General features: G+C 38.9%; 1 protein-coding gene across 5 annotated transcripts in view; it reads left to right on the top strand.

The window, feature by feature from the left end:
* The window catches only part of SLC25A31 (solute carrier family 25 member 31), a 29784-nt gene extending 17081 nt beyond the window's left edge, over positions 1 to 12703 (top strand). For 2 of the 5 annotated variants that reach the window (XM_002717262.6, XM_089302517.1), the window contains exons 3-6: positions 459 to 576; positions 2924 to 3078; positions 6362 to 6487; positions 11807 to 12703. In XM_002717262.6, coding sequence (XP_002717308.1) covers positions 459 to 576; positions 2924 to 3078; positions 6362 to 6487; positions 11807 to 12004 — 597 coding nt within the window. In that variant the 3' untranslated portion in view covers positions 12005 to 12703. Of the gene's footprint in view, positions 1 to 458; positions 577 to 2923; positions 3079 to 6361; positions 6488 to 9048; positions 9202 to 11009; positions 11083 to 11806 lie in introns of those variants that run through there. The other 3 variants (XM_089302515.1, XM_089302516.1, XM_089302514.1) reach the window with 3 other exon arrangements.
* The last annotated feature ends 2183 nt before the right edge of the window (positions 12704 to 14886 follow it).

Below are 14886 nucleotides of genomic sequence, written 5' to 3'. Positions count from 1 at the left end.
TATTTTTAAAGAATCTGATCTTTTGAGCCGGCGCCGTGGCTCAATAGGCTAATCCTCCACCTTGCGGCGCCGGCACACCGGGTTCTAGTCCCGGTTGGGGCGCCGGATTCTGTCCCGGTTGCCCCTCTTCCAGGCCAGCTCTCTGCTATGGCCAGGGAGTGCAGTGGAGGATGGCCCAGGTGCTTGGGCCCTGCACCCCATGGGAGACCAGGAAAAGCACCTGTCTCCTGGCTCCTGCCAGGATCAGCGCGGTGCACCGGCTGCAGCGGCGGCCATTGGAGGGTGAACCAACGGCAAAGGAAGACCTTTCTCTCTGTCTCTCTCTCTCACTGTCCACTCTGCCTGTCAAAAAAAAAAAAAAAAAAAAAGAATCTGATCTTTTAATGTTTATTTAAAAAAGAATTTACCAACTGCTTTAAAGAGTCTTTAGTGTAATAACTACTTTTTTTATGTTTCAGTTCTGGAGGTGGTTTTTGGCAAACCTGGCTTCTGGTGGAGCTGCCGGAGCAACATCTTTGTGTGTGGTTTATCCTCTAGATTTTGCCCGAACTCGGTTAGGTGTTGACATTGGAAAAGGTATGTATGTTTAGAAATATTACTTCTTTCTTATTTTTGCTGGGAACTATCTGTTATTTATTATAGAGTTATGCTACACTAACAGTATTACTAGATATAGTATACAGATTTTACTCTCAACCAAACAATGGAGCCTAATTAGACTTTTTTCTTTTTCCTTAAAAGAGGCAGGGGGGATGCCAGTTGTAACAAAAGCAAATCCAAAGTCTACTTATAGCTTACTTCCATTTTCTTCCTAGAGAGCCCCTTCTATGGCTCCTGTCTAGATGAGATGCACAACTCAACCTGCAGATTCCTTTAGCCTCTATCCTTACTTAAATAGCACATCTTCCCATTTTGTTGTTACAGCCTTGTTTTGGGAGACTGTATTCTTTGGTAGCTTTCTGAGAAGTAGAAATAGGAGGTAAATTGAAATCTTTAATGTCTAAAAATATTTGTTTTACCTTTATTTTTCAATATATATAAAATTCTAGATTTAAAATTATTTTCCTTCAAAAATTTGAAAGCATTACCCTAGCTTCTGGTTTCTAATGTTGCTGTTAGGAAATTACACCAGCATCCTATATGGGCGCTGGTTCAAGACCCGGCAGTCCTTTCTGTCTTGGAAAACTTTGTGAATTTTATTTATCTGTCATGAACTCTTCTTTACCTATGTGACTGTAAAAACTTTTATTACTCTGTCACTCTTTTAACAGGGTTTCTTCAGGGAGCATAGGTTCACTCAACAAATCTTTATTGAGTGCTTGCTAAAAACCAGGTCCTCTCAGACACACACACTCTCGTTGCAGATATAAGACATGGAGCTCATGCTTAATATACCTTATAGTTTAATGTTAACACAAGTAATAAAAAGAATGACTAAAACATTGTCACTTAATGATAAATGCTAGGGAAAAAATTAAGAGAATGACACCGATTATAGGTAAGTGATCAGAGAAAATGTCTCAAAAGGGATAGCAGTTTGAACAAGGGTAAAAGTATGAATTCCAGCTGTTACAACTGAAAGTCAAAATTTTTATTGCTTATAAATGAAAACAATTTAGTGTATCTTGCTTTAAGTTCTGTAGTTTTTCAAAATTATGAGAATTTAGTTTATTTTAGAAGATTATGATTAAGATATTATCAGGGCCGGCGCCGTGGCTCAATAGGCTAATCCTCCACCTTGCGGCGCCGGCACACCGGGTTCTAGTCCCGGTCAGGGCGCCGGATTCTGTCCCGGTTGCCCCTCTTCCAGGCCAGCTCTCTGCTATGGCCAGGGAGTGCAGTGGAGGATGGCCCAGGTGCTTGGGCCCTGCACCCCATGGGAGACCAGGAAAAGCACCTGGATCCTGGCTCCTGCCATCAGATCAGCGCGGTGCGCCGGCTGCAGCGGCGGCCATTGGAGGGTGAACCAACGGCAAAGGAAGACCTTTCTCTCTGTCTCTCTCTCTCACTGTCCACTCTGCCTGTCAAAAATAAAAAAAAAATAAAAATAAAAAAAAAAAGATATTATCAAGGAGTTCTAAGTCAAAGGAAAATACAAAACCAGCAAAACTGAGAAGATATGACACATCATGTGAAGTACTTGTCCTAAACTAATTTTAAGCTTTGTCTTTTTTTCTACAGTCCTAGAATGTTTTTCATTCCTAAGTATTTTCTGGTAAATCTGGGTAACTTTAATGAAATATTTTAAGTCAGATTGTTTGAATTAGATTGATTTTTGTTGAGTTAATATTTGCAGTTTATTTATTAATTTATTTTTTAAGATTTTATTTCAGAGATAAAGAAAGTGAGAGGGAGAGACAGAGAGAAATGTCTTCCATCTACTAGTTCACTCCCTAAATGGCTGCAAAGGCCGGAGCTGCACTGATCTAAAGCCAGGAACCAGGAGCCAGGAGCTTCCTTTGAGTCTCCCACATGGGTGCAGGGGCCCAAACATCTGGGCTATCTTCCACTGCTTTCCTAGGCCACAGCAGAGAGCTAGATTGGAAGAGAAGCAGCCAGAACTAGAACTGGTTTCCATTTTGGATGCTGGCATGCAGGCAGATTAACCTACTGAGCCACAGCACCATTCCCTTTAATTTATTTATTTGTTTGTTTATTTTTAATGATTTTATTTATTTATTTGAATGACAGAGTTACTGTGAGAGGGAGAGACAGAAAGGTCTTCACTTAATTTATTTTAAAATACTGCTTGAAATCTTTTTTATCTTCAGATGAATGAGAGGATTTAGATTTGTGCCTTCTTCATTAAAATTCCAGTTTGAATTCCAGATCATTAAAATCTATAAGATGTTTAATTTCCTTTGACTAAAGTATTTATTTGTTATGTAATATTGCTAATATATTTTAAATGGTTTTATTTTAGGTCCTGAAGAGCGACAATTCAAGGGTCTAGGTGACTGCATTATGAAAATAGCAAAATCAGATGGCATAGTTGGTTTATACCAAGGGTTTGGTGTTTCAGTTCAGGGAATCATTGTGTACCGAGCCTCTTACTTTGGAGCTTATGACACAGTTAAGGTAAATTTTGGAGCTTTAACTTAGATATGCTACATAAATGGTGCATTTCTTTTTATTCTACTTAGTAACACATTCAGTGGATATTGCTTTTGATTATAAGAATCAAATGATAAGAGATGAAATTCTGTTAAATCATGACTTTAGCATAGTAAATATGTATTATGGTTCTGACTATATATAAAACGTATATCAGAAGCATACTTTTGTCATGGTGTGTGCATTATATTTCGTGTTGCAAATGGAAAATTATATCACAAATTTTTGGCATATAGAACGGTATCTAAAAGTTTTTCTGATTTCACATTAACTTTTATTGTTTATTTATTTGAAAGGCAGGGTACAGAGAGGGAGAGGGAGGGGTGGGGGAAAGAGAGAGACATCGTCCATCCAGTGGTTCAAATGGTTGCAATGGCTGGAGCTGGGCCAGTCCAAAGCCAGGAGCTTCCTCCAGGTCTCCCACATAGGTGCAGGGTCCCAAGGACTTGGGCCATCTTCCACTGCTTTCCCAAGCGCATTAGCAAAGAACTGGATTGGAAGTGGAACAGCTGTGACTTGAACTGGTGCCCATATGTGATGCTGATACTGGAGGTGGCGGCTTTATCTGCTATGCCACAGCACTGGCTCCACGCATTAACTTTATTAGTACTTTTTACATGCAAATAATTAAATTCATGTCATCATGTTTGGAAATAGGCAAGGTGTAATTAATTAAATAAAATATGTATTAGATACTGTTAAATTCTTTGCTTTATTCTCCAAGTGCTTCTGCAATTATTTGAGTAGCTAACACTTCCATAATGTAGGAGAAAGGAAGAGTCTAAAAATGGTTACCATTTTTTTGAGCTATTACTTAGTTCTAGGGACTTTGTTAAGTACTTTATGCCTTCACAATGTGCTGAAATAGTTTTAAAGTCATTTTGAGGGGCCAGCGCTATGGTGTAGTGGGCTAAGCCTTTTTCTGTAGCTCCAGCATTCCATGTGGGTGCCAGTTTGTATCTTAGCAGCTCTTCTTCTGATCCAGCTCTCTGCTATGGCCCAAGTCCTTGGGCCCTTGCATCCAGGAAGGAGACTCAGAAAAAGCTCCTGGCTCCTGACTTCAGATAGGAGCAGTTCCAGCCATTGCAGCCATTTGGGGAGTGAACCAGCAGATGGAAGACCTCTCTCTCTGTCTCCCTCTCTGTGTCTGTAATTATACCTCTAAAATAAATAAATCTTTTTCAAAAATCATTTTTAACATAAATAGGTTAGGAATAATCATATATTAAACTTGTTAAATTTCAAACAGGTCTATGCTTTTAATCACAATATAATACTTCCCAAAGGAAGCAATAGAATTAATATCAGTATTATTTATTAAATAAGATGAAAACTTGAGGGAAATTTTGTAATAAAAGTATATATCATTTCTGCCCTCCTTTGTTAGCATAAATGTAATTAAATGTTATTGTGGTTTAGATAGCATATTTTTAACAGATATGATAATAGAAATTACAAAATCTCAGGTACATTTACTTAATCACAGAGAAATTTATGCTCTCCCTCTTCTTTTCTCTGTTATCAGCTACCTTGGTTGTAAAATTTAGGGACATTTCTTTATTTAGAACTATAAAGCTGCTCGTTAAATGTCATCTGTTGATAATAGCTGTGATTCTTTCATTTTTTTTCAACTCCACAAAGAGCCAGGGGAAAACTTATTTGGACCCTGGCTGCTCTCTCCTTGGTTTTGCGTGCCATTAGTAAATCCGTTTTACTAAATGTGCTTTTTTCTCCCCATATTCTTTTTAAAATAATTTTCTTGTATTTAGTTCGTCTGAAAGGCGGAGAAAGAGCAAAACAAAACTCTCCGATTTGCTTGTTCACTTCCCAAATGTGTACAACAGTCAGGGTTGGGCTGGGCTGAGGCTGGAGCCTGGAACTTTGGGTGACAAGGACCCAAGTACTTGAACCTGCTGCCTTCCAGTGTGCATTAGCAGGAAGCTAGAGTGTAGGGTGGAGCCAGTCCTCAAATGTAGGCACCCCTACAGGTGATATGGGCATCCCAAGCTGCAGCTTAGCTTCACCAAATGCCTGCCATCTCCTCCTACCCTGTGTGTTCCTTTGAAGGATAGCCGCATGTTGGCTGGCATCCGTATTTCTTCCTGATCTGGTATTATAAAATCCAAATGTTTTTATTGTGTTTCAAGTAAAATTGAGAGCTCTTTCACGTATTTTTAAAAATTTATTTATGTATTTGAAAGTCAACATTACACAGAGAAAGGAAGAGACAGAGAATCTTCCATCCACTGGTCCACTCCCCAAATGGCCACATTGGCTGGGGCTGGGCCAGACCCAGCCAGGACCCAGGAGCTTCTTCTGGGTCTCTCTTGTGAGTGCAGGGGCTCAAACACTCAGGCCATCTTCTGCTGCTTTCCCAAACCATTAACAGGGAGCTGGATTGGATGTGGAGCAGTCAGTACTTGAACTGGCACCTATATGGAATTGTGACTTTACAGGTGGTGGCTTAACCCATTATACCACAATGCTGGAGGTTGTGTCTTTTATATATTTATATGTATTTTGTGTATTTATAAGAATTATCCTTTTGGGGCCAGCGCTGTGGTACAGCGGGTTAACACCCTGGCCTGAGCGCCGGCATCTCATATGGGTGCTGGTTCAAGTCCCGGATGCTCCACTTCCTGTCCAGCTCTCTGCTATGGCCTGGGAAAGCAGTAGAGGATGGCCCAAGTCCTTTGGTCCCTGCACCCACATGGGAGACCTGGAAGAAGCTCCTGGCTTCAGATCAGCACAGCTCCAGCCATTGTAGCCAGTTGGGGACTGAACCATCGGATGGAAGACCTCTCTCTCTCTCTCTTCTCTCTCTCTCTGCCTCTCCTCCCACTATGTAACTCTTACTTTCAAATGAATAATAAATCCATCTTTAAAAAAAAAAAAAAGAATTATCCTTTTGAGGCCAATGCAGTGGCTCAGCAGGTTTAAGCTCTCTGTTAATGGCCTGGGAAATCAGCAGAAGATGGCCTTAGTGCTTGGGTCCCTCTACCCACATGGGGAGACGTAGAAGAAGATCCTAGCTTCTGGCTTTGGCCTGGCCCAGTCCCAGCTGATGTGGCCACTTGGGAAATGAACCAGCGGATGGAATATCTCTCTCTCTCTCTCCTGCTGTCTCTGTGTAACTTTGCCTTTCAAATAAATAAATAAACCTTCTTTAAAAAATTATTCTTTGACTTCAATACTTAAAGTATTTTGGGAAGTGTAAATGTTTACTTGATATATTTTTCATTTTTAGGGCTTATTACCAAAACCAAAGGAAACTCCATTTCTTATCTCCTTTTTCATTGCTCAAGTTGTGACTACATGCTCTGGAATACTCTCTTACCCCTTTGATACAGTGAGAAGACGCATGATGATGCAGGTATTTTACATTATTTATAAGGTTGAAAAAATTTTAATTAAAAACATTTTGACACATAAAATTGTACATATTAATGGGTGCCATTTGATATTTCAGTATATGTATACATCATGAAATGTCCAGTCAGGGTAAATATCTCTGTCTCTTCAAACATAACTTTTCTTTATTGTGAAAGTATTAAAAATCTTTAGGTTTTTTAAAATAGAGAAATACACAGTGCTTTAACATTATCTATAGTCACCATGTGGTGGAATGGGAAGCTATAACTTCTTACCCCTAAGTATAAATTAGTATCTATTAGTCAACCTTTTGCCATCCTCTCTTCTTCCCTCCCTAGCCTCTGGCAACCTCAGTTGTACTTTTGACTTCTATGAGCTCACCTTTTTTTAGACTACACATATGAGTGAGATCATGGTGTACTTGTCTTTCCATGCTCGGTTTACTTCAGTTAATGTAATGACCTGCAGGTCCATCTGTGTTGCCTGTTTATGACCTTGATTGAGTTTTCCCACATCTCTGATACACAGGTATAATTCATTCAGTTACAGAGACATTTTGGCCAAAAGGCATAGCTCATTTGTTTTCCTTAACTAAACAAATACATGATGTGTTCTGTTTTATAATCTTTCCTATTCTAAAATAACCGTCAGCCAACAGTGCTTCTTCCTCATCCTTCATGAGAACAGAAGTGCCTCCTCCTCCTCCTGTAACATAAATTCCTTGGAGAGTAGAGGATAATGGAAGAGCTGGGATGAGTGTGTCTGTCTTCAATGAAACGTTAGATTAAGTAGAAAGTGCAATCACAAGCCATTGACATGTCATGATTGGTTGTAGTGTTTTTTAAAAGATTTATTTATGTATCTATTTGAAAGGCAGAGTTATACAGAGGCAGAAGCAGAAAGAGAGAGAGAGAGAGAGAGAGATCTTCCATTCCCAATTAGCCACAACGGCCGGAGCTGCACCTATCCAAAGCCAGGAGCCAGGAGCTTCCTCTGGGTCTCCTACATGGGTGCAGTGGCCCAAGCACTTGGACCATCTTCTGGTGCTTTCCCAGGCCATAGCAGAAAGCTGAATCAGAAGTGGAGCAGCTGGGACTCAAACCGGCGCCCATATGGGATGCCGGCACTACAGGTGGTGGCTTTACCCACTATGCCACAGTGCCGCCCCCCATAGTAAGTTTTGATAAAGTAGATCATTTTGACCTGCAAGGATGAAAACTTGTTTACAATAATGGTCTATACTCTAAATATAAATATGTAAACCAAAATTTTTTATACTTAATCTTCATGGCTGTTACTTGTATTCATTCTTTCAACAAGTATTTGAGTGCTTAATCTATGTTAAACTTAAGTGGCACAAAGCAGACAGAACCTGCACCTAAACTCATAATTTGGTACTAAAGACAATATAGTTTAATGGTTTAAACAGAAATATGCATAGGTTTCAGGAATGCCTAGAGAGATGCCCAGATGCCTAAAGTGATCAGATGTGACATCTTGGATAACTGCATCTTAAGGAATAGGCTTTCTGCAGACGGAGAATATTCTAAACATAGGGAAAAATACCATACAGAGAAGTGTGGTTTGGAAATTAATTCAGTTTAGCCACATTATAGTATTATGGCAAGTGAAAACATTAGCATTAGTTTATTTAAGAAGCAGAGCGATAAACAAAAAGACCTTCCATCAGCTGGTTTCCTCTGTAAATGCCTGCAACGGTGGGGCTGGGCCACAGAGTTAAAGCCAAAAGCCATGAACATGATCCAGGTCTCCCATGTGGATAGCAGGAACCCAGCTATTAAGCCATCACCACTTACTGCCTCCCAATTTCTGCATTGGCAGGAAGTTGGATTCAGGAGCCACAGCTAGGAATTAAACCCAGGCACTCCAATGTGGAAGGAAGATGGGCATCTTAACTGCTAAGTGAAATGTCCATTCCTAGCAAATGAAAACAATGAAGTATGAAAGCTAGAATAGTAATATCCTGCTTATTTTGTGCCATATACTGTCTTAAGAATTTTATACTTTCATTCATTAAATTCTTGGGCTGGTGCTGTGGAGTAGCAGGTTAAGCTATTGCCTGCAGCTCTGCATCCCATATGGGTACTGGTTTGAGTCCCAGCTGCTCCATTTCCTATCCAGCTTCCTGCTAATGTTTTAGCCTGGGAAAGCAGTGGAAGATGGCCCAAGTGCTTGGGCCCTTGCCATGCATGTAGAAGACCAGGAAGGAGCTCCTTGCTCCTAGCTTTGATCTGACCCAACCCTAGTCACCCAGTCATTGGTGGCCATTTGGGGAGTGAACCTGTGGATGGAAGATATCTCCCTCTCTCCCTCTCCCCCCTCTCCCGTCTCCCTCTCCCCTCTTTCCCCTCTCCCCTCTCCCCCCTCCCCCCTCCCCCCTCCCCCCTCTCCCTGTCTGCCTTTCAAGTAAAATAATCTTTTTTAAAAATTCATTAAATGTTCAAGATGGGGTGGTGTTGTGGTATGGCACATGGAGCTACCATCTGTGATGCTGACTTCCAATATGGGCGCTGGTTTGTGTCTTGGCTGCTTCTTATCCAGCTCCCTGCTGATGGCCTGACAAAGGCAGCAGAGGATGACCCAAGTGTTAGGGTTCCTGCCAGCTGTGAAGGAGACCTGAGTGAAGTTCCTGATTTCAGCCTGGTCCAGCCATGGCCATTGCAGCCATCTGGAGAGTGAGCCAGTGGATGAAGATCTCCCCCCAGCAACTGTGACTTTCTAAATGGATAAATAAACCTTAAAAAAAATTCTCAAGACAATGCTATGAGGTGCAATGGTCATTATTATCCTTACTTTTGTTGTCTACAAAATGAACCCGGAAGAATCTAATAGGCCATCTGGAAGAGTAAAGCTAACTTACTACTTCATTCGTGAACTGTCCTTAGAGTTACCATTTTTACATCTGTGTTTCTTCTTCCTATAGCTGCCTCTAGTTTAGAACGCTGAGAAATTTTAAAAAGTGGAAAATTAATTTGCATGTAGACCATAAATTAGGTGAATGGTGTTGTATCAGTGTTAAATTTCCTGAACTTGATAACTGGGTATGTAAGAAAAATATATACACTGAAGTGTCTAAGGATAATGTAGCACAGTTATCTACAATTTACTCTTCAAATGGCACAGAAAATAATTGTGGCTATTTGAGTTTTTATATCTACACGTGCATACATTAGTTTGCTAGGGCTACTATAACAAATGCCACAAAGTGAGTGGCTTAAATAATAGACATTTATTTCCTCACAGTTCCGAATGCTAGCAATCAGAGATCTAGATGTGGTCAGGGTTTTTTCTGGAGGCCTCTCTCCTTGGCTTGTAGGTGGCCACCTTCTTCTGTATCTTCACATGGTCCTTTTGTTCTTCCTATAAGGACAGTCACATTGGATTAGAATCCTGTCTTGTGATCTCATTTAACCATAATTTCTTTAAAGATCCTATTTCCGTTTTTTAAATTTATTTTACTATTTGAGAGGTAGAGTTACAGACAGGGAGAGGGAGAGACAGAGAGAAAGATCTTCCTTTCATTGGTTCACTCTCCAGATGGCCGCAATGGCCAGAGCTGCACCGATCCAAAGCCAGGAGCCAAGTGCCTCTTCCTGGTCTCCCATGCCAGTGCAGGGGCCTAAGCACTTGGGCCATCCTCCACTGCTTTCCCAGGCCATAGCAGAGAGCTGGATTGGAAGAAGGGCAACCGGGACTAGAACCGGCACCCATATGGGATGCTGGCACCGCAAATGAAGGATTAACCTGCTGTGCCATGGTGCTGGCCCCATGAAGATCCTGTTTCCAAATACAGTCATATTCTGAGATATGGAATGTAAGGACTTACACTTGCTGAGACCTCTGATTCTCTGTTATGTTTAAAAAGTAGTAATTGGGACTGGTGCTGTGGCTAAGTGGGTTGAGCCACTGCCTACAGCACCAGCATCCCATATGGGCACCAGTTCGAGACCCAGCTGCTATACTTCTGATCCAGCTTCCTGGTGGTGCACTTGGGAAAGCATTGGAAGATGGCCCAAGTCCTTAGGCCCCTGTACACACTTGGGAGACTTAGAAGGAGCTCTTACTCAGCTCCTGCCTTCAGACTGGCCCAGCTCCAGCCATTGCGGCCATTTGGGGAGTGAACTGGTGGATGGAAGACCTCTCTCTCTCTACCTCTCCCTCTCTCTCTAACTCTGCCTTTCAAGTAAATAAATAAATCTTTCAAACAAAAACTACAAATACATGATGCATGTCAGGAAGTGATAAATAGTAAGAAGAAAAAAAACCAGATTAAGAGGATAGAGAGTAGCTGGAATATTAAAAAAATAAAAGTAGTAATTAATAGTCTTGTTCTTTATCTTACAAGGAAAGCCTTCAGTATATTAGCTGTAGGATTTTCTGTAGTTATCCCTTGTCATGTTATGGAAGTTCCTTTCTATTCCTGGGTTACAAAAATTTTTAATCATGAATGTTGTTCATGTTTTTTCCATATCTGTTGAGATGATGATATTTTTTTCTTGTAGTGTGTAACATACTGTGCTACGTTAATCTGTTTTCTAGAATTAAACCTACCTTGTGTACCTGGGATAAACCCAGGTTAGTAATGGTATTTTGTGTTTTGTATCCCTTGCTGGATCCGATTTACTGGGTTTTGTTTAGTTTTGTTTGTTTAGCTGTCCCAACTGGCAGCTTAACCACTAAGCTGAATGCCAACTCCCTTGGACTTTTTTGCTCTCTGTTGGGTGTTTTTTTCTATTATCTTTTGACTTTTGGGGCACTCGTTTGTGTATGATTTCTATTTCCTTTATTTCTGCTGATTATCTTCTTATTTTTGCTTTTCTTAGGTTTATACTTTTTCTGAAAATGTCTAGGCTGTTAATTTTCAGACTTTCTTTTTAGTATTTCAAGATCACTAATTTTCTTACAAATTGTCACTCAAATTGCTTCTTACAAATTCAGTTAAGAAGTTGTGTGGTTGTCATCTGGCTTTCAGTATTTTGTAAGAAGTGTTTTTCTATCTAAACATAATGATATTTTTAGTTACCTTTTCTGCCATTGACTACCCATATGATTTCAAGGTAATGAGAGGAAAAACCATGTCCCATGTGATGCCATCCTTGATATTTGTTAAGCCTAGTGTATGGTCAGTTTTCAAGTGTGCTGAAACAGTTTCTCCAGCCACGAGGACTCGTATTATGCTCATTAACACTGCACAGTCTTAGTGAACACAGTGTGAATCTTATCTATCTGCAGTAATGACAAAAAACTTAAGATCAATGATATTAAGATAATGGAAAACTATTTATCTGTCTTCATATAGAGTGGTGAAGCTGAACGGCAGTATAAAGGAACCTTAGACTGCTTTGTGAAGATATACCAACATGAGGGAATCAATGCATTTTTTCGTGGTGCCTTCTCCAATATCCTTCGTGGTACAGGGGGTGCTTTGGTGTTGGTGTTATATGATAAAATTAAAGAATTCCTTAAAATTGATATTGGAGGTGGTTCATCAGATTAAATTGAGAAATATGTGTACTTAATTGTTAAACATACAAATTACATACCTGCCATGTATATGTATACATTTGGGTAGTATTAATATCATTATTTTCTTAAAGCGCTATTTCCACAATAAATCCTAGGCATTTTTCAAAGATTTAAATACTAAAAATCAGACAAATGTGGATTTCCCTCCCACTTAGACCCAAACTCATTTTAATGAGACACTTACTATAAGTATTGTATGTTATTTCTATTAGTTTAAAATTCTTTCTTACTTTTGTGATGAAAAATTAAAATGTATAATGCTGAAAACTAAGAAGTAAAACTATCTTCTTTTAAATTACTATTCATTTAATATACCTATTTTCAAATCTTTTATAATCATATGATATGACAAATATTTCTTAAAAGCTTATCAAGAGGTGTCAATTATATATATAGGAATAAATGTTTTTTCTACAACATCTCTAATACAGTTCAGTTATTACTGTATATGATATTATAGTATCATACAGCTTTTGATAAGCACAGATTAGATTTAGTCATTAAAATTTGATAATGACACTATAAAGCTGCAGTTGGAATATAAAAGATATAAAAAGGTTTATATGCTAATCTAAACTTTTTCTACTGTGAGTGTGTCTTGGAACAAAAAATGTCTTGGAAGTTGGTTTATGTATTCTGTATTGATAATAAAGGAAGTTTAAAACTGTTATTCATGGGCCTTCTTCCCAACTACCTTTATTTACTTACTTATTTATTTATTTTAAGATTTTATTTCTTTGAGAGGTAGTTACAGACAGAGGGAAAGACAGAGAAAGGTCTTCTGTCTGCTGGTTCACTCCTCAGATGGCCACAAGGGCCAGAGCTGCTGATCTGAAGCCAGGAGCCAGGAGCTTCTTCCAGGTCTCCCTGGAAGGTGGGTGCAGGGGCCCAAGCACTTGGATCATCATCTACTGCTTTCCCAGGTCATAAGCAGAGAGCTGGATTGGAAGTGGAGCACCCGGGTCTCAAACTGGTGCCCACATGGGATTCCAGCACTGCATGGCAGAGGCTTAGCCTACTATGCCACCACAGCACTAGCCCCATGACTACATTTATTAATAAACAAAGGTCAGCAACATTTTTATCAGAAATTGAACTGGCTTAAAGACATAGAACAAAAGGTATTTCTCAAAGGGGAAATGTAAGCAGCGTTTTCAAGACTTCACACATTTTTTCAGAGATGTTGTGGGAGATAGTACATTGGAATTCCTCAGGATTTTAAAGTTTTAGTGGGTAAAGGAATGTTAAGTTAATGGGGATAAGTTATAGAAAGACTTTGTGACACTGTGGGTGGTCCAGATGAGGTAGAGAAACTTCCTGTTGCACAATGGCAACATGTGTAGCAAGAAAAATAATCCAAGCTATACTTTTGAATACAATAGTGTTATCACTTAAGGAAGAAAAAATAAAAAATCTTGAAAACACTCAAACATGGTTTTTTGCAGTGGTCAATGTAACATAAATTTTACAGACAAAATAGGTAGTATGTTCTTTTACTTCTACACTAGCAGATAATCCAAAGTAAAATAATAAATTGTTAGAAACAGTTTCACATATAAAAATTACTTAGCAAAGTATAAACATTTTAAATTTATACTGAGACATGCAAAGAGGAAAGGCACTTTGGAAATTCCAAATGGAAATTGCAAATGGCATGAATGGAGGTAAACAGGAATTTAATCACTAAATTGCTAGAGGAAGATCCTATTCATTGAAGCCTGGAAGATGTATAGTCAGAACAAAAGAAAATGCTACATAGTCTTCTGCGCTGAGCTAAAAGTGTATACAGAATGAACATCTCTTACCCGAAATCAGAAATGCTCTAAAATCTGAAACTTTTTGAGCACCAACAGTAATACTTACAAAGCATTGGATTTTGGAGCATTTCTGATTATTTTAAAATTAGGAATGTGTTACTGGTAAAGACAGAAAACACTCCAAAAATATGAAAGACTCAAAAATCTGAAAAACTTCTAGTCCCAAGCATTGTAATTTGTGTTACATTAAACAGTTAATAAGCAATGAGTCGTAAGAAAAAGCAAAATCTAGATTTCTAAGGAAATAATTTTTAAATATCAATGCAAATGTTGGAAAATACATAGCTAATATATCTAAAATATAGTAAGTAAATTATCAGGGATGTATCATGCAGATTCTTTTTGGGTAAGATTTTTAGTTTCCTGCCCTTAAAACTGTCTTGCCAAATATTTAAAATTCCATTCTCAGAGCTTCATTCTTTTATTACATGTTTATCTAATTCACTAAAATACTCCATTAAATGAGATAGCCCTTCGAGTTGGCTAAAACTACATTTGTTGTGGGGCATTTTACACAGTTTTCCCATGGTAAGTTTTGCTTACTGTCTGAGTAGTAAGAGGCCAGAAGCACCTGAGGAAATTTTTACTATGCTATATTCCTGCTCTGGATTGATGCTTTCTATTTAGGACTTTGGTACCCTTCAGCTAAAATTTCTGAAGTAGTTTCTTTGTATATAAACATTATGCAACAAAAATAAGAAGTTAATACTTTCATTCCTCAATTACCTGATTAATGTAAATTCAAATGGGGCTTTTTCAGCACAAAATGCTGGTATTCTCAGCCAGTCCTGTGTTCTTTTCTCACTTTATATGTGCTCCCCAGCTTCCCTTCTAATTTATCTTTAGATTCAGGTATCATCTATATTCCAGTTGATGCCCAAATTTTCCTCTGGGCTGGCCAGATTCTGAGTTTCCAGATGTATATTTCTGCCTGTCTCTTATACCTTTGTGTAACAGAAACTTCCCTAACCCAGTTATTCTTAAAACTTAATACATTGTCTTAATTCTGTTTCTATAGCCTTTATCTTGATTAACA

The sequence above is a fragment of the Oryctolagus cuniculus genome, chromosome 8 (genome assembly GCF_051225735.1).
Source record: "Oryctolagus cuniculus isolate XC-2025 breed Fujian yellow rabbit chromosome 8, ASM5122573v1, whole genome shotgun sequence".
Classification (NCBI taxonomy): domain Eukaryota; kingdom Metazoa; phylum Chordata; class Mammalia; order Lagomorpha; family Leporidae; genus Oryctolagus; species Oryctolagus cuniculus.
Note: the sequence above shows the minus strand (reverse complement) of the source record. Positions and strands in the feature narration are given on the sequence as shown.